At 37.6% G+C, this 27,426-nt stretch overlaps 1 protein-coding gene across 11 annotated transcripts in view; it reads left to right on the forward strand.

The window, feature by feature from the left end:
• The window catches only part of ENAH (ENAH actin regulator), a 97,005-nt gene that overhangs the window by 55,536 nt on the left and 14,043 nt on the right, over positions 1–27,426 (forward strand). For 2 of the 11 annotated variants that reach the window (XM_035320331.1, XM_035320334.1), the window contains exons 4-11: positions 4,705–4,716; positions 5,092–5,176; positions 18,826–19,145; positions 20,326–21,123; positions 22,941–23,245; positions 23,509–23,642; positions 24,040–24,094; positions 24,400–24,448. In XM_035320331.1, coding sequence (XP_035176222.1) covers positions 4,705–4,716; positions 5,092–5,176; positions 18,826–19,145; positions 20,326–21,123; positions 22,941–23,245; positions 23,509–23,642; positions 24,040–24,094; positions 24,400–24,448 — 1,758 coding nt within the window. Of the gene's footprint in view, positions 1–4,704; positions 4,717–5,091; positions 5,177–8,801; positions 8,941–18,825; positions 19,146–20,325; positions 21,124–22,940; positions 23,246–23,508; positions 23,643–24,039; positions 24,095–24,399; positions 24,449–27,426 lie in introns of those variants that run through there. The other 9 variants (XM_035320337.1, XM_035320339.1, XM_035320333.1 and 6 more) reach the window with 6 other exon arrangements.

Below are 27,426 nucleotides of genomic sequence, written 5' to 3' on the forward strand. Positions count from 1 at the left end.
AGCCACAAGCTTGCTTAAGGCCACCAAGCAAGCTTGTTCCCAAGCCAAGCGTAACACCCAACAGCCTTGTTTCCAAGGCTCTGCTGGCGTTGATAGGAGGCTCTTCTCCCTTCAATAGAGAGCTTATCTGTACTCAAATTCAAATATGTTTTATTGAATGTTTTTGTTATCCTTGGCCCCGTTTTATTTTCTTTTGCAGCTAAAAGTACCAGTGAAGTGAAATGAAAAGCATTAATTTATGTACAGGAAAAGTAACATAATCACCATTTGCTAAAATAAATCAAAATTAGTCAATTAATTCATCTGAAAGCACTTATAAAGTGGGAGTCACATATGAAGAGGCAGATATTTGAAGCAATGGGAAGTCTTAACTCGAAGGTAATTAGCTTGAATAGAAGTACTAGAGTAGTTTTGTTGCTTATTAATGCCCTAGCGTTTAACTATTGTAGCCTTGCATATAAATCCATAATACAAATCCAGGTCTAGATGCCACTTTACTTTTGCTAAACACTAGTTAGCACCTTTCCCTAAATTTTGTTCTGTAATGCTCTACAATAGGACAGGCTCTGAATAGGAGGAGAAGGAAGTAAAGTGAAAGAGGTCATTTCCCCATGATCACTTTTCCTGTTACTTCCAAGTATCGATTTCTGAAAAAGTCTGCATTCCATTCACTTAGAAAAATCTTCAAGCATTTATTAAAATACATCATTTGGTTTATTAAAAAGAAGTTCTTGTATTCCACAACAGAAATACATCTTTTAACTCTGGCTTTAAACTTTTGCCTGGGTTGTTCTCCTTGCTTAGTAAGTGTGCTCAAATTGTCCTTTATCATCTTTAGAAAAGGTTTTCACTGTTATGCGATATTTGTCTTTATAGCATATGCCTGTACAAATTAACTTGCTGTCTGCTTTCATTTCATTTGTCCTTTGAAAAGTCATTCATACTTTGCTATTGCTTCTGTCTTGAACAGTAAATACCCTGTTTTTTCTTAGGGTAGGAATGCAATATTTTCTGGTGCTTTGTCAACAGTGCTAACATCAGACAAGTGATACTAAAAAAAGTGGGGTGGAGAGTTTCGGGTGAAACTCCAAAGCAGACAATATATTTGCAAACACCAGGGGAAAAAAATGGAAAGGCACTGAGAAAAACATGTGTTTCTATTGTCAACTTGCCAACTATACTTTCATAGTGTTGTGCAACTGGAATTAATAAATTCAGCTCTTGAATGGACGTAGAGGTAAGAAGTCAATTTGAGGTGAAAAGGAAGTTAAGGAGCTCGATAAACTACAACACTGGTTGTGGTTTAAAAAGGGGATGCTCAGTTTGGCTCAAGCAGTCCCCAGCAGCTGGGTGTCATTCTTTGAGCTATGTCAGCATAGCTGTCTCCATGGCTGTGGGAAGAACCAGATCAGGTCCTGACTTAGCTGGTGAAAACAATCCTTGCAGGCTTTCCCTCCTAGGATTTTTAATACATTGGATTTTCAGTCCATCTCACTGGATAGTTGCCCCAAGTGTTGTAGAGGAAGGGTGATGCAAACGTGAGAATAAGCTGAAAAGCAGAAAACCTTTAAAATGAACTACTGCTGAACAAATTAGTATATGAAACGATATCCTCTGTCAAAGTACACCACAAACTGCACCATCTGTACTTTCTTTAGAAAAAGAAAGATGTTAGATTTTCCTTAAAACATGAAATGAATAGATGATTCAGCCTTGTCTTCTACTTGGCTTGTACTGGTCTTTGAAGATAAAGCGATTCTGTAGATGGAACAGACTTTTTGTCCAGGCAGGATCTGTGAATATTTCTCTGGGTGCTTGATATTGCTAATGTATCTTGAAGTGTTCAGAAACATCTCAGAAAGCTTTTTATTACCTAGCTCCTGCTTGTTTGTTTATAGCACCTGTCCCCCTGTCTGGACAGTCTTGGTTTAGCAAGGAAGTGGTGGTCGTGACTTCCTGGAGTAAATTAATTTTATAGTGTAAAAGATACCTTTCCCCTTGGGTATGTACCTCTAACTTGCCACTGTCCATCAGCGTGGTGGTTACTTCAGTATGTTTTTACAGAGGGGATTTCCTTGGTGAACATTCCTAATGGCTTGGTAGCTCACCATTTCTTTCTTGAAAGCCTTTGGTCTACTAAGGTTGCATTTCTTCCTGGTAAAAAAATATATATATATATATATATATATATATATATATATATATATATATAAGTACTAAGCCCAACTGTGTCAGGTTGCTTTGCAGGTGATTGCATTCAGCTTTCTTGCATGTACAGATGTTAAAAAGCACCATAGCTTACTGGAGAAAGTCAGCTTCCCATGTCACATTCTGCAAGGCTAATGGAGAATGGTTTTTTTGACAGAGTGAAAAGTTGGAGGTTATGAGAACAGGTTTTACTATGAAATTCTGTTTGGAGAATAACAAAATCAAATGACAACAACTGGTCTGTGCCACTTCATTTCCCTTCTTTCCCATCTCAGTCTTCCATAAGCAGTGGATGAACAGTCAGGACAAATAGCAAGATGATTTGTTTCCAATGGTGATAGCAAAAGAAGGACCGGGGAGGGAGCACCAGCAGAAAGGCTGCACAGTGACAGTACAAACTCAGCCACTGCAGCATGTTGGACATCTAATAATACCCTGTCCAAGAAGACCAGTTAAATACAAAAGATTAAGTGGGTGGAGGTTCCAAGTTTTAATTTATTCTGCATTTCAGTACCAAATAGTTGCAGTTGGTAAGTGGCCATAGTGTTGTAGTCCTGAGCTGTAGTGTTGAGCTAACAAAACCAAAGGAGGTAAGGGATGAAAACAAGAATAAGGAAGTGGCTGAAGGAACGTTTCAGAGTGACCCACGGTACCCTCATGGTACTCATTAAGGGTCATTAGGTGGAAGGGTATGAAAACAGGGGAATCGGTTGAGGTCCCCCCCCGCTGGACCTCTGTAACACATGCTCAGTAGGAGGTAAGCTAGGCAAGCTAGAGAAACCGAGCAGAAGTAGCAAGGGAGATAGTTTTACAAGTTGGCTGTGTATAAATAACAGTACTTCAAGTCAGACTTGTGCGTGCTTTGCAGAAGCTTGCTAAACACCTGATTGTGCAGAATGAATTAAAAGACCTTCATGTCTGTTCCAGCTCTCTGTGCTTATTGGCTAGGTGCACTGGGCATGAAGCTAGGGATAACAGTATGATCAAAAGATGCTTTTTATATTTTTGTTTTTTGCTTGTTTATTTTTAATGCTTAGATCATTGTGACTTGTACTGAGAAATGACAGATCTTAGGGAAGGAAATACATTAGGTGTAGCAAGCTGTAATGGTATCTAGCATCTTTATGAAGCTGCCCCTGGGTGGTGCCTTATTCCATAAGTCTGTGAAAGGCTGCAGCATGGTGCAGGCAGCAAATGCACAGGCTGCTTCCCTGGCTGCCTGGGAGCTGCAGTCGTAGCTTAATGGGCATAAAAGCCTAACGCCTGTCACAAGGAGGAGATGAGGGAGGAGGGACTTGTAATGTCAGAAGTTATAAAGCCACAAAGTTTTCCAGATGAGCAATATGACAGTTGTTTTGATTTTATTGATAACTTTATTAATTATCACTGCAGTTAGGTGTTTTGCATTAAAAATAACATAAATTGACATCTGTGGATAGCTCTTGGAGATACTCCAAGCAAAATAGTACATCCATTGCATCATCATACACTTAAACATGAAGACCTAATGATTGCTAAAAAGAACTAAGAAAGACAACCTCTGTAATACTTTCTGCTTCTGTCTTTTATAAGTAAATTTGCATTATGTTTTAACTATAGAGTAGATTGTAAACAACTTTACCATTTTCAGAATTTGTTTTCTTTATGACCACAGTGAAGACAATACTGTGCTGTTTTGAGTACATGAATCTTTTTGTGTAGCCTTCAAAGAGGGCACTTACTTGCTGAATCTGATGCAGATCAACTAACTGTTCTTGAAGTCTCAATATATCAAACATGGTCTCTTCATGTTTTGGATGACTTTCACAAGTTCAGATGGCAAACAACTTCAACATCTTGACATTTGAGATGGATGAGATCTCATTACAGCTTCCCCACTCTAACTACTTTGGTGGAATCCTGGGAGAAGTTTCTGTTCTGTTTTGAGACCTACTCAGAGCAGGATAAATGTTGATCGTTCCTAATTCTGTCTTTGATTCTGAATTCCATAATCTTAAGTATAGCTATCGTCTAAATAATTTCCTGATTTACTGACCATTTTTACAGACAAAATACATTAGTTGTGTACTGTACGCAGTTTCAAATTTCTCTATCCTTTGCTTCTGTTGGTACTTTTTAATTAGTTTCGTGCTGTAAAGAGATTCGTGAGGAATGCAAACCTATTTGCTTTTAAAGCACAGATCTAATACACAGTTCTGAAAGATTCATAATACAGAATTGATCATCAGCAAAAAGTCACAGATGAATGATGTCTTTCTCTTTTACATTTCTTGCGTTTATCAGAATGCACAGTTTGTACATTTGCTGCATGCCTCTGTTCCTTTGGACGCAATACTTGCCTATGCAAAAACGAAGTGCTTCAAGTTGACAAACTAAAATCTTGAGTAAATTTTGGTGTGATTTGTAGAAACATACTTACTTTTTCCTTCTCTCAATTTTGTGGTAAAGTTCTGATGTTTTTTCTCCTGTTCTTTCTTTTTTCTTTTTAATTACCAGTGTTCTATTTAGGTGAGTGCTTTTAATTTTTTGAGCCTTTTCTGTTCCTCCAAGAATATTTGTCCATTGTTTTAAGAAAATAGAGACTTGGGGTGCTTTTCAAAGCTTTTGTTAAGTCCTATCACATATATATAAAATTTATTTTGCATTTCTGTGAAACTTCCATCCATGTGAATTAAAGCCATTCTGCAGATATGTCAGGTAACATTTGTTGCAGCTTTTATTTGCTGTATCATGTTGTTGAGCTTGTTTGGCTTAAGAAACAGAAGCAGACAAATCCTACGTCATGTGCTGGCTGTCCTTTTTCCTTGATTTTTTGTGCTCACCCCCCACACCCCACCCCCAAGGAAGAAATCCAAATAATGAATGATCTGTCTTCACTTTTAGGTCCTACGTTGCCTCGACAGAATTCACAGCTTCCCCCTCAAGTACAGAATGGTCCGTCACAAGAAGAATTAGACATACAGAGAAGGTATGGTACTGTAAGAGAACAAATTGTTCAATTAAAGAATTTAGTAACTCATCACTGATGATGAGGAAGTAAATGTCAAGGACTTAAAATTACACTGTTACACTAGGGCAGCATTTATATGGTTGCAATTTTCAATAATGCAGCTTTGCTGTGTAAAAACTTTGTAGCTTGGTTCCTTCTTCTTAATCTCCACCCATTCAGAGATTGCAAGGATTGCTCTTACTGGTTTGTCATGAAAGAATTGGAAATTCTTCTGTCACTCAAATTGGAAATGGAAGACTTCACTGCTGTCATTTTCAGCCAGACTAATTACTTTTCCAGTGACTGTTGGAGCTCCAGTTCTTGAGACGTGTTTATAAGGAAGAAATCAGTAAGCAAGGAAGGAACTTTTAACCTTTGGAAATAGAAAATAAGTCATCTAGTGGAATGTCAATTTTTCTTACTGGATGCGGATGCACTATAACAAAATATTGTATGGGATAGCTTGTTCCCCTTTCTACTATCTTAGTTCATTACTAAAAAAAGAGAAACAAAAATACCCCACCCCACAATCTTCATTTTCTGCTTCCAGTTTATAAACTTACAGAACCTTTAGTAGTTTAATTTTCAGCTATAGCAGTATTAGTTATAGCTGTGCTGCCCTCAGGGAGACTGTTCCTTTGGCCAGTTGGCACTCCTCCTAGTGTAGCTGTTATCTGTTCAACTAGAGGCCACTGGATCCTGTCCCTTGTAGCATTTTTAACATGTTTATTTTTTTCCACAGTTCATTTTAATAATTAGTATGCATCAATCATATGGCTGAGTTCTGGGAAAAAACTTCCTAGCTGCCCTAGTCCTGCTTTTTGGATCACATGATCCTTATGTGTCCCTTCCAACTCAGGATATTCTATGATTTTTATTCCATTGCAATATGGGTTAGTGCCGTATGTGAAGTGTCTGGGATTAGGGTATGTGAAAAGGCAAAGTCTTCTAGTTTAGTGGTATCGGACTGGGCTGACTGAAAACAGACCTTGGGCTGTCTTAACCGTACTGCCTGTGAAGCAATCCTGAATTATTTTACCATCAAGATACTCCCAGGAGATTAGCTGTTCCCTTCCAGACAGGATGTTGGGAGCAGTTTAGGTCATGTGCAGTACAGATGCAGGGAATAGGGTCCTTGAATAAATAGGAAGTCACCCAGTTTGACACTGTAACTACACATAATAGTTTTCAGTAGTAACTGAAAAAAAATAAATTAACATGCTGGATCTAACTGGCAATGGCACTGAAGATATTTCTATTTAATATTCTTAATTTTGCTTCTTTATGTAGAGGTGAGCAGAAACAGATTGCGAATTTGTAAATGATTCATATTATGTATTTGATTAGTTAGCTACACACGTTACAAAGTATTGACGTTAAAATTGGTCATGCTTGTCTTCTTCCTAGAATGTACAACACTTGTTTAATGTGAGCAGGGATCACTATCTGAAATTTACTTTGTTCAAAATTGAGTATCAAGAAATCCATTACAAATCTGTGTTTCATGTGTTTACTTCTAAACCTGCTGTCATGATAAAGATCTTTTTTTTTTATGTCACTTTTTATTCTTGACAGATTATAGATGTTGTTTTGATTAGCTTTTTTCTGTTCCACAGTCATGTTTTTTAAATTCCCCTTCTGTTCCTTCAGAAAATCGTATTAACTGAAATTTATAATGCTGAAATGCTCTTAGAGAAGCCTTGTAGATGGATGTCTCCAGAAAGAAATGCTGCCCAATGTTAAGAGCCCTGAAAGTCTCTCGAAACTTTATGCAAGAAGGCTGTATTATTAGATGCATTCTTATGGTTTCACTTCTCATTTGACCGGTGTGCTCTACTTGTTTGTTTTCATCTAATTTAATGTCCTCTTTGAAGTCTGGTCCTGTTTTTGATTTTTATTTTTCTTAAGAAAAAGGATAGGGAAGTGGCATTCCAGTATTTACTCATGTTGATAGCCACATTGTGGAAAAAACATTGTTGTGTCATCAAGTCAAAGACAAACATACAATTTTGTTAAACCATTTCACAAACGATTCTGCGGTCTATATGTATTACTGTAAGCATGTAGTTATAGCACAGTTCAGTCAACTCTAAGTTCTAGGTTACAGCTTGTGTGCTCTAGAGCTTAAAGACACTTAGTGCATAAGTTCAAAGCTTCCAGACTGTAATAGCAATAGCCTTACTACCATAGCATAGACAGCAGTAAATAGCTGGGAAGAAAGAGGTTTATGTATGCCTTACTTTTAGCAGATCTGTAAGTGACATTTCCAGTCTCAGTAAAGATGGTGTGGGCAGAATTAAGTTCTGTAGGAAGTAGTAAGATGAGGTAGTGCAGAAGGGAGTGAATAAATGTTACTGTGTAGAAGGGAACATGGAGTTGTGATTTCAAGAGAAATGTAGGCTTTGTGGAGTCTATTGCTTGTGAAATATGTGTCTGTTGGGGTGAGGGTTTCTGTTTAAGATGTGGCTTAGTAATAGCTGTCTTTTAAGTGCTGTGGTCTCCCATTAAATGTACCTGAATTCAGCACTGTTTGACCAACTCTTCTGTAATGGAGTTTACGAAAATACAATTTAAGTGATTCTAAGTCCACAGACAAAAATCTGTTTAGATAAAAAGTGAAGCTGGTAATGGGATCCTGTGGAGGTCATCTGGTCCAACGCTTTGCTTGAAGTAGGGCGAATTTCAGACTTACATGGCTTGAAGCATAGGTACTAATAGACATATTGCCTCACAAACATCTTGCCACAGGAGTGACCAGTGAAGCATAGCATATTAAAGATATCTTCAAGTGATCTGATGCTTTCCTTTGCTTCTGTAACCATTGTTCAACAATCTTGTGGAAACAGTGAATAGAAGAATTATTTCAATTATTATCAACAGAAGTCTCTTTTTTTTGTTCAACGTTTTTTCCATTTTAGAAAGCGTTTAGATGCTTTGTTTTGAATAAAAGTGCTAAAGTAGTAATTTTACTTTATTTGGCTGCACATGAATGTTTGCATTATTTACTGTGCATTGAATAACAGTTTATAAAGCCATTAGGACCAGATATGCAATGTAAAACACTGAGGTTTTTATGAGGCCGAGATTACAGATTAGGTGGTCGCTGAAATAGTTTAATTTGATGAATTGATAAATTAATTACTTTATTTTAAAAAACCTTAATATAGGGTGCGTGCTTTCCCTATATAAATAACTATGGGAGTATTTAAAGATAACTAACTTCCCTTAACTTGCTCTAATTTAAATACATCAATAATAACCTTAAAAACACTTGGCTTTGATTTGGGGTCCTCAAAAGTGAAGGGTTTCTACTTTCACAGGAGATATTTTTCATTTTGTCAGTGTTAGGCAACGTATAGAAATTCTACTGGTTATTAGGAGGTGAGCAACTTCACTTGACATAGGTGTTTGTTAATAACTTCAGAGTTACTTAGCATTTTAAAATATATTATTAGTTCATAGCATGCCTCTGTGCTAGTCATGAATATAAATTTACCTTCTCTTCCAGCCATGGTAAATATATTGTCAGGAATATGAGTCAGAGAGTTGGTATCTAATATGATACTGAGGAATTTATTGAGTTAATATTTATAAATAACTTCAAAGTCATCACTGCTTCATAAATAAAGAGTCCAAGAACACCAGAAAGAGCAAGTGTATAGATTAGAAGGAATAATGAAGGTATACAAGCCACCTGTTGTCTTTCAGGGACGCAATGGACCAAAAGTTGACCGATTTCTGTCGTAAGTAATCAAAAATGTTAGAGGTTCTCAAAACTCAGTACCAGAATACTTGTATTTTCTGTCATTATTAAATACTTGATGTTTGCTTACAGTTTTAGATTATATCATAGATTGGATCGATACTATTAAACAAAGAGAACTTGGTGTGTGACTCTACTAGAAAGGAGTACTGATATGGCTTTGTTTTTATAACGTCTTATGGGAGGCTTATTAGCAGTGGATAGTAGAAGTTTGGAGACTGACAAGGTTAATGGTTTTTTATCCTTTGTAAAATGTGTTCCTTTATGCCTTTTGATAGCCTAAGAGTATTTTTGCTGAGGTTTTGCTAAACTTTATTTATTTAACCTTAAAAGGATTTATATTTTTTGGTAAATTAGTATTTATTTCATATATAATTGCTGAGTTTTTTAAAAAGACGTAGTTTCTGATTCCTGATTTTTAAAAACACTTGGAAATACTGAAAGGAAAAAAGTGCATCCTATAATTAATAGTAATCTAGTTATATTAGTACTAATGTAATTATAAGGGAAGGAAAGTTTATGCTCATCACATTTTGTCCCTGATAGACTGGCTTCTGCTGTTTTTTGTATAACCCATGACCTTTCCCTAGTTAGTAGCCAGATATGCTACTTCATTTCTCTGCTTTTAAAAGTCGTTTAATCTATTTGACAGTTTATTTTGAGGAAGTAGTATTTCTTGAAAGGCATACAAATTGATTAGATTATGAATGGTTATAATCTGAGATAGGCATGTGAATAAGATATAGTAGTTAGCTTTTTGCTTTAAGTTATAAATAATCAGTAGAGTACTGCCATTATAAAGTCTATGTTAAGTTTGCATTCCAGAGACATGATCTAGGTGGAATTAAAGTTGGGTGTTTTTTTTTTTGTTTTTTGTTTTTTTTTTCCCGAAATGCATAAGCTAAGGCTTTCCAGCCATCTGAAGTTATAACAGTATAGTTTAGTTTGTAAGTTGAGCTTGCTGAGGTGGTTTCATGGGACAGCCTGAGGCTATTTGGATCTTTCTAACCTATGCATTGCATAGCAGGGAGGAAGAGAAAGGAGATTGAAACAAAAAGACCCATCAGCATTGTTTATCACACCCTAAAGACTTCATTTTTCTTGCACTCAAAGTTTCTGGAAAACAGAGTTCTGGTATAATAATGACTTTTTAGTGCCTGTCATTTCATATATATATATATTTAATTATTATTCAGTTTGTTCCCATTCACAGTAAAGTTTCCCTTAGTTCTGTCAAGGTTAGCCTTCAGAAATTTTTACTGATTTTATGTAGAGGTAATGGGTGCAGGCTGGTTACAGTACTGAATAGCTATAGATGTTGGACAACATTGACTTGTTTAGCAGACCGAGAAGAGATCTCTTGCATTAAGCAGTCTTTTAACTGCATTGGCAAAATTACTGCCTTAATCACTGCGATTGAATATGTATGTTGCTGTAAGGATGGTTTTGACGATTACATTAAAATGTCTCTTTGAAATCTTACTCTTTATGCAAAATCTTGTTCAATTCTGTTTTGTTTTTTTTTAAGTGCAAAACATGAAATTGAGACTAGGTCTATGTTTTTCCAGGTTTTTAGTTATTGTGGTTCCCTTTCCTGAAACTAATTCTATTCTGATTGTACTAATGACAATACCACTGAGAGGATTTGCCAATGAAAGTAGATTTTTCTACTACTAAGATTCTAAGATTTTTGCTAAAATTGGACGTGCACTTATTTCCTGCAATGTGGTGTCTGAAAGAAGTGTTATGTTTGATCAAACCTTAGATCTATTTAATTGTTTACCTATTATATAAACAAAGAGCATAAATTAGACCCCTTTCTCTATTGGAAATCCTGTTTCTAATGACCTTTTGGCTTGTAGTTGCATCTTCATGTCTCTGTTGTGGTGGTTAGTAACCAGTTTTTGCTTAACTGATTAAACATTACTTTTTTCTTATTCCCTTATTTCCATTCCTTCTTCTAGGGAGGGAAGCCACCTGTGTACCAAATACTAGTATTTGGGTTATTTTAATACTAGCATACAGGGAAATTAAATTGACAGTTGAGAATTTTTGTATGCAATGGTGATCAACATCTGGGGAATAGCTATAGCGACATCTAGATTTAATTAGTGTTTCAAAATCATGATATAATTATACAATTAAAATGCCTTTACACTTAGTTTAATGCAAAGCTATAAAATGTTCTTGGATGCAAACTTCAAAGAAAAAAGATTGAAACAGTAATGAAAGGTGAGTACTTCTAGGAATCAGCCATCTGCTACTGTTGAAACTGGGAATAATTGTCAGTTCCAGAGCATGTACTTAAACTTGTTTTGTAAATCGCTTACTTTTATTGAATAGCCAAATGCTGTGGATCATCTAAGTGTCTGTTTCTTGCTTGTTTTATCTTGACTAGCTCTAGTCAGGGTTTCTCTGAAACAATATGCAGTATGCTTAGGTAGAAGTTGTCCAGACCATGTAACAATTTTTTTTTATTTTTTTTTTTTATTTTTTTTTTATTTTTTTTTTTTTTTTGCTTTAAAGCTAACTTGGTAAGAGTTTTATCAGTGAGAGCATATAGCAAGAGTTCAGTTTAGATGCGGTAAAGTTAAGTTGATGCAGCTGAGAGCTTAGGAAGTTGGGAAGAGGTTTAACCTTGATCGCTGACTTGTCTCAGTGGAGACTGCCTGTATTTGGAAATATGCAATCTATTACAAAGAAAAAAGTGTAAATCATGTCAAATTATGAAATTTGTGGGCATGGTCATCCATGATATGTAAACATTAGCATGTAAGAATTGATACACATATTCAGTGGGCTTTCTTGACCATACAGGGGAGAGAGTTATGTGGCAATTACTGAATTTTACAATGAAGAATAAATTGCTAAATATTGAAGATGGAAGAGCAAGCTTAAAGTTAATATTCAGACTTTATTGTAAGTTGCTGAAAATTTGAAGGGCCATGGGAGGTACACCTTTTTCCTTTCCGGATTTAGGCAAGAGAAGATTAGAGGATTAAACTAGTAGCTATGTTAAGAATAAGTGACTTGTTAAAACACTCACTATTTGATTTCTTTCTGTAAATAGTTGTAACAGTGATAAAATTGGGTTGACAGTATCTAGTTAAATTGATGTCTATTAACTAGGTAGCCACTCTTGGGTAGACTACGAAAGGCCTCAGCAGCTGAGGGTCATCCCTGCGTGTGGTGCTAGCAGCCTCCAGCTCACAGCTAAGCCTCATGTTGCCTGCTTGCAGCCAGCTGCTCTGTTTGTTGCAGTGACTCAGTGGTGGGAGGAGAGGATCGTGTGAGATGTATTCTGGTAGGTAGTGACTGTTGGATTAGATAATGGTATCTATGCCCACATGCTTGGGTTTTCAGCATTTTACAATAAAACTCCAAATATTGCTGTCTTTTGTATGTTGCTCCATATACTGAGGCATGGTTAGAGGGGCTGGAGCAAGAGCTCAGAGGAATCCTGAAAGCACAGGCATACTAGGACTGCAGGACTGGAATGCTACTGACCTTTTCTCATAGTGCGTGCCCTGACATGACAATGCAACTTTTAAAATCAGTAAGTGTACCTGAAGTTTAATGGCCATGAAGCTTAATTTGAAGTTTTGGTGAATCACGTGATGGTTTTTGGTGTCTTCAATACATTCCTCTTACTAATGATTTTTTCTGCATCCGTATTTTCATTGCTGCTGTTGTCATAACTCTAAGCAGCTAAAACAGGGGTAGTATTCCTCTTCATCTTCCTCAGTGATTTGATGCCCTTTGACACCAAGTTATTCGGCAAAGAAAGAACAGAATATGAGATTGATGTGGTCATAAATTATGAGTAATAGCTGTCAAATACTAGGTATTATCTACATGCGACTGGCCTTTTTGCTCATTGCAGCAATTACTTCAGTCAGGTCTGTTCCTCAATATATTTTTTTCCTGCAGGCTTTGTCTTGCCTGTTGAATTTGGATGTGATACAATGATGCTTCGGTCTTTACTGTTCATGGAAATACTTCTGGGTTTTAACGTATCTGGCTTCATGACAAATCCTTAGGGTTTGTGGATGAATTCTGTTATTTAGGTTGATATGTTGTTGTCTTGGCACAGTTTTGTCATCTTTTTAGGAAGACTGTTAATGGCCTGATCTCACAGCCAAGGTGAACATACGCCACTGTTAGCATCTTGAAGATTTATATGAATGTACAGGAAGAACTTCCGTCTGAGGAAACAAGGTGACCTGTCAGGACAGACATCTATGTGCTTTCACCAACTGTTTTAGCAATGAACTTGCTAATATAGGTTTTCTCCTCTTGATGCCCATGTGACAACAGTTCTGTGTGTTTTTTTTGTTTGTTTGTTTTTTTTTTTTTTTTTTTTTGACAGGATGAGATTTGTTTAATTTTTAGGCATCAGTTTGCCTAAACAAGTCTTTGCACAAATGGAGACACTTCAGTAACGCTTCTACAGGTGATCAAGGTGAAAAGTGAGAAGTTCCAGAAAAGGATGGTCTCTCTATAGCCATTAAGTCTGTTTTGACACAGCATATTGTTTCACCAGCAAATGTGAAGTTTCTTGCTATAGTTGAGATCTTTGTCTTCCCTTCTACTCATGTGGTAGTGGTCATCTTTTAAGAGAATTGACTGGAGGCTTCAATTCTTTTGTTTGTCTATATTGATATCTTTAGTGAAGGGGCCTATGGATCACAGTATCACACAAGCTAAGACAACCTATTTTTTATTGTCAGAAATACAGATCTCAAGGTATTAGATTAATATTAATTTGGAATAATTTTCTAGTTGCCTTGTGTGATAATCTGTTACCTGTTCAGCTGTAACTTGCTAAAGGTATGCTAGAAAGTGATCTCGGTCATTTTGTTTAACATCAAGAGCTGAGATAGTAGCACTGCTTCTGAGATGTTACTCCCTTTTATGATCTGATTCAGTACGAACTAGGAAGGCTTTGTGTGTACCTGGGTAGGCTTTGCAATGTTGTTTTGCTGTTTTCATTCAAGATTCTGATAACTTCCAGTAATACTGATCATTTGGACAGTTGCGGATTTTTTTCAGCAGCGATGCAATAGCGAGTACATTGCTTGTTGCATTTTTAACCTTGTGATATTTCAAGACTGTAGTCATGCTTCTGATCCTTAGCTGATCAAAGGACAGGAAGAATTAATGCTGATGGAGTTCAAAGTCACAAGTTAGTGTTATAACTATGAGTTTTCCTTAATCCTCTGACTGTCCTTAGCTGGACAAAAGTGTAGGGGCAAGAAAAAGAGAAAATAACTTGCTTTAACATTAAAGCTGTTGGAATTTTTAAAACAATAAATGAAAACATAAAAACATAATAACACAAAGAAGAACACACACAAAAAGAAACAAAGAAAAAAATCAAACCAGCATCTCCAGAGTGAAGATAGTGAAGCCTAAGGTGGTTTTGGTGTGAAACTAAGATCCAAAAAGAGATAGTTTCATGACTAGGATGCATGATACAGCTGGTAGCTATTTCTGAAATTCTGAAATTGATTGTTAGTATCTGAACCAGTGTAAAAGTACCCACATTGCATATGGCCGATGTGCTGTCCAGTGATAACAGTTGTTAATGTACCTCAGCTGTTAGATTATAGTAATTCACAATTTTAGATAACTAGTGATTAGGACTGGGGGGAATGGCATCAAGTTGTCCCAGGGGAGGTTCAGGTTGGAAATGTGGAGACGTTTCTTCTCAAAAGAGCAGTCAGGCACTGGAACGGGTTGCCCAGAGAAGTGGTGGCATCACCATCCCTGGGGGTGTTCGAGGAAAGGCTGGACGTGGTGCTTAGGGACATGGTTTAGTGGGTGACATTGGTGGTAGGGTGATGGTTGGACCATATGATCTTGGAGGTCTTTTCCAACCTTAATAATTCTATGAATCTATAATACACATTTCACTATAAATTAGCATGCTGGGACATATTTTTATGTGTCTAAATCATAGAATATCCAAGTTGGAAGGGACCCATGAGGATCGAGTCCAACTCGTGGGTCCCAAAGGACCACCCAAAATATCAGACCCTGTGTCTGAGAGCGTTGTCCAAATGCTTCTTGTACTCTGGCAGGCTCAGTGCTGTGACCACTGCCCTGCGGAGCCTGTTCCAGTGCCCGACCACCCTCTGGGTGCAGAACCTGTTCCTGATGCCCAGCCTGAATTGACCTGTTGCAGTTTCAAGCTGTTCCCTTGGGTCCTAAAAAGTTGCCCTGGGTGCTAGATAGTGTACTTTCTATGGCTGAAGAATATTCACATACTGCTTTCACAATGTTCATGAATATTCCTGTGTTTTAGATGTACCAAATCCTTGACATTTCTGAAATGCTTAAATTGGTGTGTAATGATCCTTCTTAATCTCCTAATGCTTTTGCATAATATGTTTTGTTCTCTGACAATTTTAAAATTACATTAACAAATGATAACTAAACAAAGCCATGGAGTTCAATGCAAACATTTATCCTGGTTTTAATAAGCAAAATGAGTTCTTAATGTGTTCACGCATATTAGAACTAATCAATACATACGTGATGCACATACCTCTCTCAATAGTTAGAAAAACTTGAAATAAAGCTAACAAAAAGTCCCCCCTGCTGAGCCAAAGCAAACATCCATTGAGCTTAATTACTCAGACAGGTTAAATGTCCTGAATACTTCCCCCTGCTGCTCTGCTATCCTCTGGGCATTTTTGGTTCCACAGCCTTTATGCCTGACAAAATTTCTGTTTTCTAAACACTGTTAAGTATCTTTTTTCTTGTGGTGGGGTTTCTTCCTTGAATCACTCTGACAAGGAGTTCCACATCTCATCTGCCTGCTGTGCAAAGGTGCTCTTTTTTCTTGAGCCTTTGCAATTTTTATTAGTTGAGTTGAATCTTTCCTCCTAGATGTTGTATTAGGATGTCCTCATTGTTCAAGGTTTTAGAGCTACAGTTGTCTTTTCCAGAATGCAGAATTCCAGCTTATTTATTTTTTTCTTGCGTGAAACCTCTTTACTACATTTCATCATAATGTTGCCGCTCTTTGAACCTTTTCAGTTCTGCTGTTTTCCCTGCCTTCTGAGATATATGAACACAGATGCAGATTAACCAATGAATTTAATAAGCAGGATAGTATTTTCTGTGCTGTTCCGTAGTCCTTTCTTAACGTCAAGGGTCTAGCTGATGTTTTTGAATTGAACCCTTGAATGGATATTTTTAAAGAACCCTCACTCTTGAGTCATATTCCAGCATTTAGTCAATCCAGCATTTTACATGTGAATTAGCAGAATTCTTCCCTTCCCCCTACATCACATCAGCTGTATCCCAGTTGTTTTATTTGCCAGTTTTATTGCCTGGTTACTTGGAATTAGAAGATCCACCTGTACTTCTTCACAATTAGTCATCATCCTTGCTATCCTAAAAAAAAGTAATAATATTAAGGAACTTAGTCTGGGGCACTTCACTGTTTCTTTTCCAGGTTGCTTATGAAAATATGAAATGGCAGAGTTCTTGGTATGGCTTATCACAGAACTGCCTTTGTAACGTTTCACTTCTGGGAGAAGTGACCTATATCAAGGTTCTATTTCTGTTTTAAAAATACATATATGATAAAGTATCTTGCAGTTGCTTGATGTGTTGTTAAACTCAGTGAACTGATACGTTCTAGATTCATAAACTGAATATAGCTTGAAATGTTTACAACTTAGTGCCTTATCTACATTTTAGTTTTAAGATTAACAATGTGTAGCTTCCTACATAAAATATGCTGATTTCTGCTGGATGAATTAAAAGAAAATCAAACTAGCACAGCTGTTTTAGAGTAAGCGCTGACTCCTGCTCTGAATAACCCTTTAGATACAAACATCTGCACAAAAAAAGAGCCTAAGATGATTGAGTTGAAATTAGACATGAGGAAAACCCCACTTTCATCTAATGACACATTTTTATCAGAGGGAAGGAGAGTACACAGGAAAACTAGATTTGTATGAGACAGCAAGTAAAAATGTAATGCCAAAAACATTTTTGAAGCTTAAATTTCTGTGGATTATGTTATATTCTCTTAATGTTTTGCAGAAATCCTCTCCTGGTTCCAAAAATGTATCAGTCAATTAAAAGACCTTTTGGTGGACTTGAAATGCTAAAAATCAAGCATTTAATGAAATGAGTTGTAGCTCTAATTTCTTAGTTACTGCTCCTACAACTTTGTTTTATGTGAGAACAGTAGCAGGCAGAAGAACTGATGCAGAAGCAGAACTATTTTGCAGCTTCTGAGGATGTTGGGTAATGTTTTCAGTAAGGAAGAGTCCTTCTGCTGTACATAACTGGGGCTTAATTGCCTTTAGGAATTTAACAAATTGACAACATTTCAGCGTGGGATTTCTTTTTATTTTTTAAAGAATACTGGTATGAAATAGGGTGGATTTGAATAATTCTAGTGCATAGGCTGGCATTTCTATTTCTGCAAGTATAACCTAAGCATGAATAGGAGTGAACTAGCTGAAGTTCCCTTTGCTTTCAGGCACATGTAAAACTAGGTGTATAATGTAGAATTACCAATGACCTTTCTAAATAAAAGCAGTCTATAGAAAATATATCTAATGCATTAAGGTGTCAAAATTTAGGTCTCTTTTGCTTTTATATTTAAAAGCTGGCTGAGTTTCATATTTGTTGAGAAGCTATCTTCAGCTTGCGTCTGAAGTGCAGCAGAAAAGTTTGTGAGCTTAATATACAAGTTTTTATTTTTAAATGCAATGGTTAAAAAATAAACAGATGATAACTGACGTTTTTTCAGTGATAGATACTGGTAGGAACATAGCAGCCACAGCCTTGAGGAGGATGTACCTAATTCTTCTTTTAGTAGTGAACCTCCCAAAAGATTGAAAAAAAAAAAAGCTTTGAAAATCAAAAAGCTGTATTTTAGCTGACTAGAATCATGCATCTTATCTGACTGTTAAAAAACAGAGAAAATATATATTAAAAAGAAAAACAAAACCAAAATACTGTTATGTATAGCTTTCCCTGCTATTATTTTTTTTGTGAGAAACTCCTTTCTTTCAGTCAACTTAGTGCCAACAAATTCTTAAAGAACAAGAATAACAACAAACACACCCAACTTCTTGCCCCTAGGAAGTTCTGTTTCCTTTGCATGGTCATCTACTTGATTTCTTCCTCTCCACATCTTCCTCCACTCTGCTTTCCTTCACAATGACTCCTAACGGCTGGAAACCCTGCCAGCTCCCAGCAGGGTTTCCATGTCTGCTGCACCATGCTTTTTTTTATGATCATGTCTAGTTTTCCCCTGAAGTTTTTCTTCAGTTTTCCCAACTCCTGTTTTGTTGAGAGTACGGTGTGTGTAGTCAGCAGGTGGAGAGGCATGTATAAAGTATGCACTTGCTTCTGTAAAATTTGGATAAATACTAGCTGACTAGTTTATGTGAAAGATCTAATGTGTGTTTTTTGATGGGGATTTGTGATATTGCCATTTCATTGTTCTTTTATTCACTGCCTCAAGTATAAAATACCACGCAAAGAACAAATGTAACTCCATATCCCAAACTCAAAAGATTGCATCGGTGAGTGAATTATCAGCAATAGCTTTCTATTCCTACCTCTTGAAAGCTGTCTCTCCTCCTAACCAATTTAATATTGTGCAACTGGGTATATGAGTCTTTTTACTGTAAATATAATACACCTGTTATCCAGCTCCAAAAAATAATGTTTACAGTTCAGAATTTTATGTAGGTGCAAATGCTGTGTTTTTGTTCTCACAGTTGAAAGGCTGTTCATTGTTTTATCTTTTTGTCCTCTAACAGTTATTTGATATTCTTGGTTTTAACTTCGCAGCTTAGTCTTTTCTTTTTTTTTTCCATGATTGTAGACAGTTGCAAGAGCAACAAAGGCAGAAAGAGCTGGAACGAGAGAGGCTGGACCGTGAACGAATGGAGCGGGAGAGACTGGAGAGAGAAAGACTAGAAAGGGAGAGACTCGAAAGAGAGCGCCTAGAACAGGAACAGCTGGAGCGAGAACGGCAAGAAAGGGAACGGCAAGAGCGCCTGGAAAGGGAGAGACAGGAAAAGGAGAGGCAGGATCGAGAAAGACTTGAACGACTTGAACGGGAAAGGCAAGAAAGAGAACGGCAAGAGCAGTTGGAAAGGGAACAACTGGAATGGGAAAGAGAGAGAAGAATTTCAAATGCTGGTAAGAATTTCAAATCTGCGTGTGTGCAAGTACCAGACTCTGTGTTCAGGTAATACTGTAGGAGGTGGCAAACAAGGGCAGTGAGTATAGCTGTGCAAGAGCAGTCAGTGTGTAACTTGTTTGGTGGAATTGCTTTCCTTCTTATGGCAAGAAGTCCAAGATGACTTTCCTGTCATAATTTTCCACTAACCATGAAATAGAACATGTAAAAATATTTGTTTGCTCCATTGCTTTACTTCCTGATTGCATGAAGAACTTAAATCGTATTGGGCACCTCCAGCATTGGTTGAAGTATGATGAGTTAAAATTTCTAAATATTTTGTTGTTGTTTGCTGTATTAAACAAGATGTATTCTCATCAGATAATTTGACAAAAGTAGCTTGAGTATGTTTACGTAGAGGGTATGTATCTAAATAAGGTGAAGTAATAGTGTGAGAAATGCCTTTCAGTATGAACTTTGCTTCACTTATGATCATAGTAAATTACAGTGAAAAGTATTATATGAATTTGTAGGTAAGATAATACACTGCCTTTAGAAGTGTGTCCAGTGATGACTAGAAGCTTTTTTCCTTAGCTAATGTAATGGAACATTAATCAAGCACTTTGTCCTTTAGTAACAAACTCAATTTAAATAAGAAGTCATCTTGTGGTAAAAGTCAGAGTATGCTATGTAACAAACTAGTCACTTTAGAAAAGACAATTTTATTGGTAGATTTATTCCAACTACGCTGAAGTTTGTGATGGAGCTTATTCTAGGGAAGAGAGATAATATTTACATGCTGCCTGTGTTAACAATTCTACTAATAAAATTTGTTCGAAATGTTAAGATCACTACACTTGCTTGCAATTTGCAACAAAACAAGAAGATAAAAGCTGATAAGACTGATTAATCAACCCTGTATCTAACCATCTTACAGATGGGATTTGAGAAAACTTATCCTAGAACATATTTGTAAATTCAAATGTTGGCACAAAAATGGTTGGTAAAATTTAAGCAGCTGTTGATAATATATAAAACTTTCCTAACAGTATTTTCACTTGTGCCTAATCCTCTGGTACTAACTGTAGTCTACATTTATACATTTTGTTTGAATGCTGGTTTTGTTGCTTCATTAGCTCCCTTTTTCTCTTTCTCCTTTTTTTATCCTGCCTTTGCTGCTGCTTTCCATCTTCTGTCCAGCTCCATCTTTCGACAACTCCCCGTATAGCACTCCACTTCCTGAATACTCCAGTTGCCAGCCTCCTTCAGCACCTCCTCCATCATATGCAAAAGCAGTCTCAGCACCAATGTCAGAGTCCACATCGGAGTATGCTGTAGTGACTTCTGCACCACCGACTTCCACTCCCCCTACACCGCCTCTAAGGCACTCTGCATCACGTTTTGCTACATCTTTAGGCTCAGCTTTCCACCCTGTTCTTCCCCATTATGCTACGGTTCCTCGTCCACTGAACAAAAGTTCTCGGCCCCCTTCTCCTGTGAATGCCCCAGCGACGTTGCCTCCAAACACAAAGCCTGTTGCTTGGTCTGCACCCAGTTTTGCTCCCCTTCCCCCATCACCTCCAGTAATGATAAGCAGTCCACCAGGCAAAGCTACTGGTCCAAGACCTGTCCTCCCAGTGTCAGCTTCTAATCCAGTGACCCAAATGCCTACATCTCCCACAGCTCCCAATGGGCTTTCTGAAAATGTGACTTATCCAGTTCCTTCGCCTACCTCAGGTCCAACTCCACCTCCGCCACCTCCTCCCCCACCGCTGCCTTCCTTTCCACCTCTGTCACTCTCTGGACCTCAAGCTTCTCCTTCTCCAAACTCCCCTAATGCCTCGACTCCCTCATCCAAGCCTAGTGTTCTCCCTTCTCCCTCTGCAGCTACCCCTGCCTCTGTTGAGAACTCTCTAAACTCTGTGCTGGGAGACTCCTCTGCTTCTGAGCCAGTCTTGCAGGCAGCCTCTCAGCCGATTGAACCTACGACCCAGCAGGGTAAGGCTTTCTGTTATTGCTACTAATTCACTAATCAGTAATGCAGTCAAAAACAATTTGTATCAAAGCCCTTAACTGCTCCGAAGAATTAACAAAACGCTTCAAAAGTTGCAGTGATCTTAATACCACAACGAAATACCATCTGGAAACTGGTAAGGGAGAAGAGCCAGAGTTCTGTGGTCTGTCATAAGTAGAATTCTGGTTTCTTAAGCTCTCATCTGTTTGAGAACAGAGCTTGTCAAACACTTGCTTAGTAAATCTTGCACTGTTAGTTTATTGGGACCATTGTACTAATAGGCAGCATCGTTAGCTTCCTAATGGCAGTTGAAGCAGGAGTACGTGTATGTGGCTTTGGACATAGTATCTTAAGTGAGGAGTAATTTGAACCACTTTGATACTCACAATGTAGCTTAAAATTTAGAAGGTGTTGCATAACAATTACAGCATTTCTTTCTGGACCGTGTTCATGTTGAGGTGTGTGCTGTTTGCACACGTAAGGCGATGGATTGGACTTTCTGTGGTGTTCTACCAGAATGGGTTAAAAAGTTGCAGTATAATAAAAAAGACAGAGTTAGTTTAAGCAGATGACAGTCTTAATGGACACTCTACCAATGTGATATAAATATGTTTTACACGGATGTAAATGTCTTTGTTAACTTGAATCCTGTTTTATAGTGACTTAATAGATTTAGGTCCTATGTACAGAAGACTGCAGTAGTTTAGCTAAGGGTTTGGGTTGAGGGGATCCAGGAAGATAGGTAGAATGTAGCTTCATCACACAAGCCATGCAGAGTAGATTTCTATTTATACATGTGTTGCATTAAGTTGTGAGCTATTCTGTGATTGAGTGGAAATAGGGTGAGTGGTCTTTTTTTTTTTTTAGTGGAATAAAAGCATGCATTTGGATGGTGAGTAATCACTAGAGAGTTTTAAATGCTTCTAAACTTACTCAAGGGTTAGCATGACAGGAAACCAGGGAGGCTTTCGAATGAAACTCCTGCCTTTAGAGATTGCTTAAGGTGGTTGCTGACTTCCACTAGCTTATGTCAGTTCTGTAGTCAAGCAAGGGAATAGAGTTGATGTGGGGGGCTGTTTTCTTAATCACAATTCCTGAAATTGTTCCTATAATATAAACACTTCAGCAGCTGCATTAAACAACAGAATATTATTTCTTTAAAATAAATGTTGTACTGCATATCTGTACTGTAAAAGATTAAAGGAATCATAAATAAATGGAAGAGCTTGTCCTCATCAGGTTGAAATGTCAGTCTTCTAACTCACTAATTAGTGTCTGTGTTTAATTATTAAAGTTGCTTCCTGGGATGTTTTTTAGAGGAGAGACTTTTTTTCAGGCTTAGAAATTGGTGTTGGAACTCAAACACTTCCAGGGTGCGGATGCTTGGGTGGTGTGTTAAATGCTCATTGATATAATGAGGAGCCAGTTCTTACTTAGCACCATTTTGATAAGTAATTTTTTTCTTCTGCAGTTTGATACTTGTATGTTACTTGACTCGAAAAGCTTTGCTTGTTTCCCTTCTGAAGGTTCTTGGCTGCAGCACAAAACCTAACTGGAGGGTTATTGTATTTAAATGGCTCTGAAATTCTGATCTCTTACAGCATACTATATAATACTTTCAGTGCATTTAATAAGAATGTTCCCCGCTGCTGAAACTTGGAGTGTTCCCTTGCCTATAAAAAGGACACTTACCAGTATTAACTTCTCATACACAGAGAAAATGAACCGGTGTTTCGAGAGAGAATAAGACCTTTCCTTTCAAAACCCTTAATATAGTCTGTTTTTTTCTCTTTGATACTAGGAGCTGTCCAAGGACCACCTGCACCTCCTCCCCCACCCCCGTTGCCCCCTGGCCCAGCTCAGTCTTCGGCAGCAGCCCCACCTCCTCCAGGCCCACCACCACCACCTCCACTTCCACCTTCAGGGCCGCCGCCACCACCACCACCACCTCCACTTCCTAGCCAAGTACCTGCTGTTCCCCTCCCACCTCCTGCTCCCCCCCTTCCTGCCTCTGGATTTTCTGCTGGATTTATGTCTGAAGAAAATCGCCCTCTAACTGGACTAGCAGCTGCACTTGCTGGAGCCAAACTTAGGAAAGTGTCACGGGTAAATGCAAATACTGTGTGTTTTTTTCCTGTTTTCCTGATTTCTATTTCTAAATTCTGTGTTTCTGAACTGGCTGTAGTTTTTGTTTCAGATTAATTGCACTGTAAAATACATTTTGGATAGGTATAATTCATTATTTTAAAAGTTACAGGTTGTGCTGCTACTGTATTATGCAATTGTTTCTTTATCCTATGTGAGCTTTTCTTATTTCATTGTCAGCTATAACTGTTTGCACATACACTGTTATTTTGTGTATTGCAAAGGGTGAAGACTCCTCCAGTTCAAGTGGAGGAGGAGGCTCTGCTCCATCTAAAACAGACAGTGGCCGTGGAAATGGGCCACTTCCCCTGGGAGGCAGTGGCTTGATGGAAGAAATGAGTGCCCTGCTGGCCAGGAGGTAAGTAGCTGTTTCTGTGCTGTAGCTGCTCTTAGAGGTAAGATTCTTGGTGTCTGTTTTCAGCTGGCTGAGGATCAAACAAACATCTGCTTGCTCATGTGGTTGCTTGGTGAAGTTGATAACGTTTTGTGAATAGCCGTTTTTACTCGAGTATAATCGAGTACTTTTCTTCTCTGTAAGTCTTTGTGCAGCAGTAGGGAATATAAACTTCAAAAGGATGAGGAATCCCAAAATCACTTGGAAAAGAGGGCTTTGTCCCTGAAAGCATTCTGAAAGTACATTAACACTAGTATTTAATTATCTAGATAACAAGCTGTATGTATCCTTAATTACAGCAAAGAGCAGTCTTTCATCTTAAAGCCATGATGATCTTGGTAACTTTTGTCTCTGCTTATAGGAGAAGAATTGCTGAAAAGGGATCAACAGAACCAGACCAGAAAGAAGATAAGACCGTGAGTTGAGAAATTTTATCTACATCAAGTTACTTAATACTTAAAAAAGATTCTAATGATGTCATGGAAATTATTTATACTTTACCATACTTAAAATATATATCTTCTATTTTGGGAAGGTTATATTGTTTGTTCACTTTCTGCATGAAATTGAGCAGAACTATTAAATCTCTATTAAAAAATATATATATATTTGAACAGTTGAGATTCATTTACTAGGTTCACAAGAATCAAAGGTGTGTTTTTTTTCTCTGCCCCTCATCCCTGCCTTTATTCTTCCTTCCTTTCTCTTCCCTGTTAATCAGGAAGAATCAGAGTCTTCAACTTCTAAGGCTTCTTCAACAAGCACACCTGGTAAGTAGCATAGGTTTGTGAACTCTGACTCAAATGCTAAAATCTAATGGTGAATCTCAATAAGCTGTGTTAAATTTTGGAGTCTGGCTCTTAGCCCTTGATTACAACTTGACATCTTAGTGTAGAATGGTTCTGGGCAGCAGATAAAAACATCTCCTGATGCAGTATCCTCCTGTGTCGAACCTGTGGGGCTGATGCATGGAAACAGCTGACAGTGATCTGAAAGCAAGCTGTCTGTCATTACGTGAGCTGGTGCAGTAGTTTGTTTCCTTCAAGTCAGGCATAGAAAACTCAGTCAGATGTAAACAGTTACCGCTTACACAAGTGAATCTTTACCGAGCTAAGTGTCTCTTCTAAATCAATATAAGTGCACGGTGCAGAAATTCTTTAAGCATTAATTTCTCTGCTGCTGTATGACTGTGGCAGAGTTAGGAGCTGTGTAGTATGCACTCCTGCTGCAGTCAGTAAGGAAAGCTTTTGTATCACCAGTTCTGTAGCTGGTCAACATGTATCAGCATGCATATGTATTCATACTGTAAATACTTGTATTACAAAGACTTGGCTGACACTTGAAACTGTTTTTTTTTTTTCCTTGTACTTCAGTAGTACCTTCCTGCATGTTAGCTTCCTAGGCCCCTCTCACCCTGTGCATAGCAGGGACAATGTGCAGTTTGTCATCCCAAGAGATGCTGCTTCCCCTCTGGAAGCAGAGGGGAAAAAGGAAAATGGCTGGGTAACGAACACACCAACGTTCAGTATGTTTTAGCTTTCTCTGATTGCTTTCCCATGTGTGTGTTTCTTCACTAGATGATTCAACCACTTGAAGTTTTGCAGGCCTGTTGAAAGCCATTTTTGTAGGGTGATCAAGTTCTGGGTAGACACTAGCTGTGGGATAAAAAGAGACATGGAGCTAGGTGTGTCTTAATGGACATTATGGAAAAGCTGTTAATGTTGAGATACAGTATGTCATTTAAAGAAATTCGATTGCAAGACAATAAATGACTTAGCGTTTTCCATCCTTTTCTTCAGAGTTTGCTTTATTCTGTTAACAAGGAGATGACCCTAGGGTTGGGTAAATGTCTGCTTTTTGGGATGCTTCTCCTAATAACATTGGATAAAAAGATGGAAATCAAGAGCATTAGAAGGAAGTAAAGATGTTCTTTTGGTTGGTGGTTGTGATGAAAATGCAACTGGTGGTTGCATTTGAACTTAAATGTCAAATGCACCCGAAGATGAGTCCTTCATTAGAAGAGAGATCCCACCTCGTTTCTTGATGATGTAAAATGTTTTGAAAATGCTGTGCATCATCATGGGAGCATGTCTTTAAAATGTTTAAGAGGAATATTTGGCATATTAAGTAGAGGCCAGGTCAAAAATTGAAAAAAATAATGCAATAATGTACTACAGTGCAAGTATAATAAGCAGGCAGTTTTCAAATGTGCTATTTTAGGGGCCTAGAAAAAACTTGCACTATGAAGAGATAGGTGGTGTTACTAGACAAGGATGAAATGCAGGAACTCTCAGTGAGATACTCAGGAGTAAGGATCTTAAATATTTAGGGAGAAATACATCTGCCTTTTAGAACAACAGATATATTGTTACTATCATAAATCTAAATTTGAGGACTTTGCCATCTGTGTGTCCCCATTCATTCACATCAAAGTATTTGTCATGCTAACGAACTAGTTTATTCTCTGGGAGAGGAGCCTTTGGAGAAGGGGTTGGGGATTGGTGAGGGGATGAGAACAATCATGGTGGCAAGTGTGGTAGTAAAATGTTATCTTTCCGGAGTAATCAGTTCTCTGAAGTGATGATATTCCAAGGATGGAAAAACCTAGCTACATGGCTGCCAAAAAGTAGCAATTTAGTTAAGAGTATTATGTGTAATGAAGGAAAAGCGTTTTCCTTGCTTGTTTGACTTGAGGACAGGTGGAAACATCAGGGCTCTCAAGTGAGGAGTAGAATTATTACAATTATTATTAAAATACTGAATCTGATGTATAATAATAGTAAAATGAAGATGAATCCTTTCTTAGCCCTTTATGACACCGTCAGTGGTGTTCTTTTTTGAATTCTATGTTGTTGAATGAGAAATGATTTGTGAACTGTGGTGTTTCTTAGAGGCCCTTCGTAGCATTGCTTTCTATAGATAGACATCTGGCAGTTGTATCAGAAGTATGCTGAGCAGTCTGAGTGGTGGATCTGTCGTGACAATGCTTCTAGTGTTGTTTTGAGCAGGCTGCTAAAATATTAAACAATCAGTCTTTGTTCAGTTACAGGATATCAATGCTTAGGCTAGTTGTGTAATTGCTATTGTATAATTGCTATTAATAATATGATTGAAAATATGATCAATCATAATAATATGATTGAAATTGTTATGCAGAGACTTGCTAGCATTTACGTCTTTCTTTGATGTTAAGTTTACCCTTCCTATGTGCTGTGAACTACCAGAGTTCCAGAGTCCTTGTCAGGAGGAGTATGATGTTGAAAGGGGAGACATTTCTTTTGTCTTAGCTTGGGTCTCCTTGATTTTTTTTTTTTTTTTTTTTTTTAAATTTCAGCTCTGTTAAGAAGCTATGCGCTTTCTCTCCTCCTGTGCTTATAGGGCACAATTGCATAGACCTGTTAGTCCTTCTCTGCAAATGGTCTATTTCTTTTAGGGGAAGAAATGCAGTTACGTAAAGCTAAATAAAATATAACTTGAAACACCTTAGGTAATATAAACAAAGCAAGCTCAAAAACACAGAATAGACAATACACATGTGAAACTTGAATAATTTTGCTGTTTCAGCTATATAGTAATTGTGATGGTTGAGCAAGCTGCAGCCATGGCAAGAAATTTCTCAGATAATTTTGCAAATACAGCTAAAATAATTCCAAGGCTGGACAAATCCTGAAGCCTCGTATAGCAAATTAATTAAGCTTGAGACCTATTACTAGCATTGGTAATGTGTAATTAACTGGGTCAGAGACAA

Source organism: Oxyura jamaicensis, chromosome 3 (genome assembly GCF_011077185.1).
Source record: "Oxyura jamaicensis isolate SHBP4307 breed ruddy duck chromosome 3, BPBGC_Ojam_1.0, whole genome shotgun sequence".
Lineage (NCBI taxonomy): Eukaryota > Metazoa > Chordata > Aves > Anseriformes > Anatidae > Oxyura > Oxyura jamaicensis.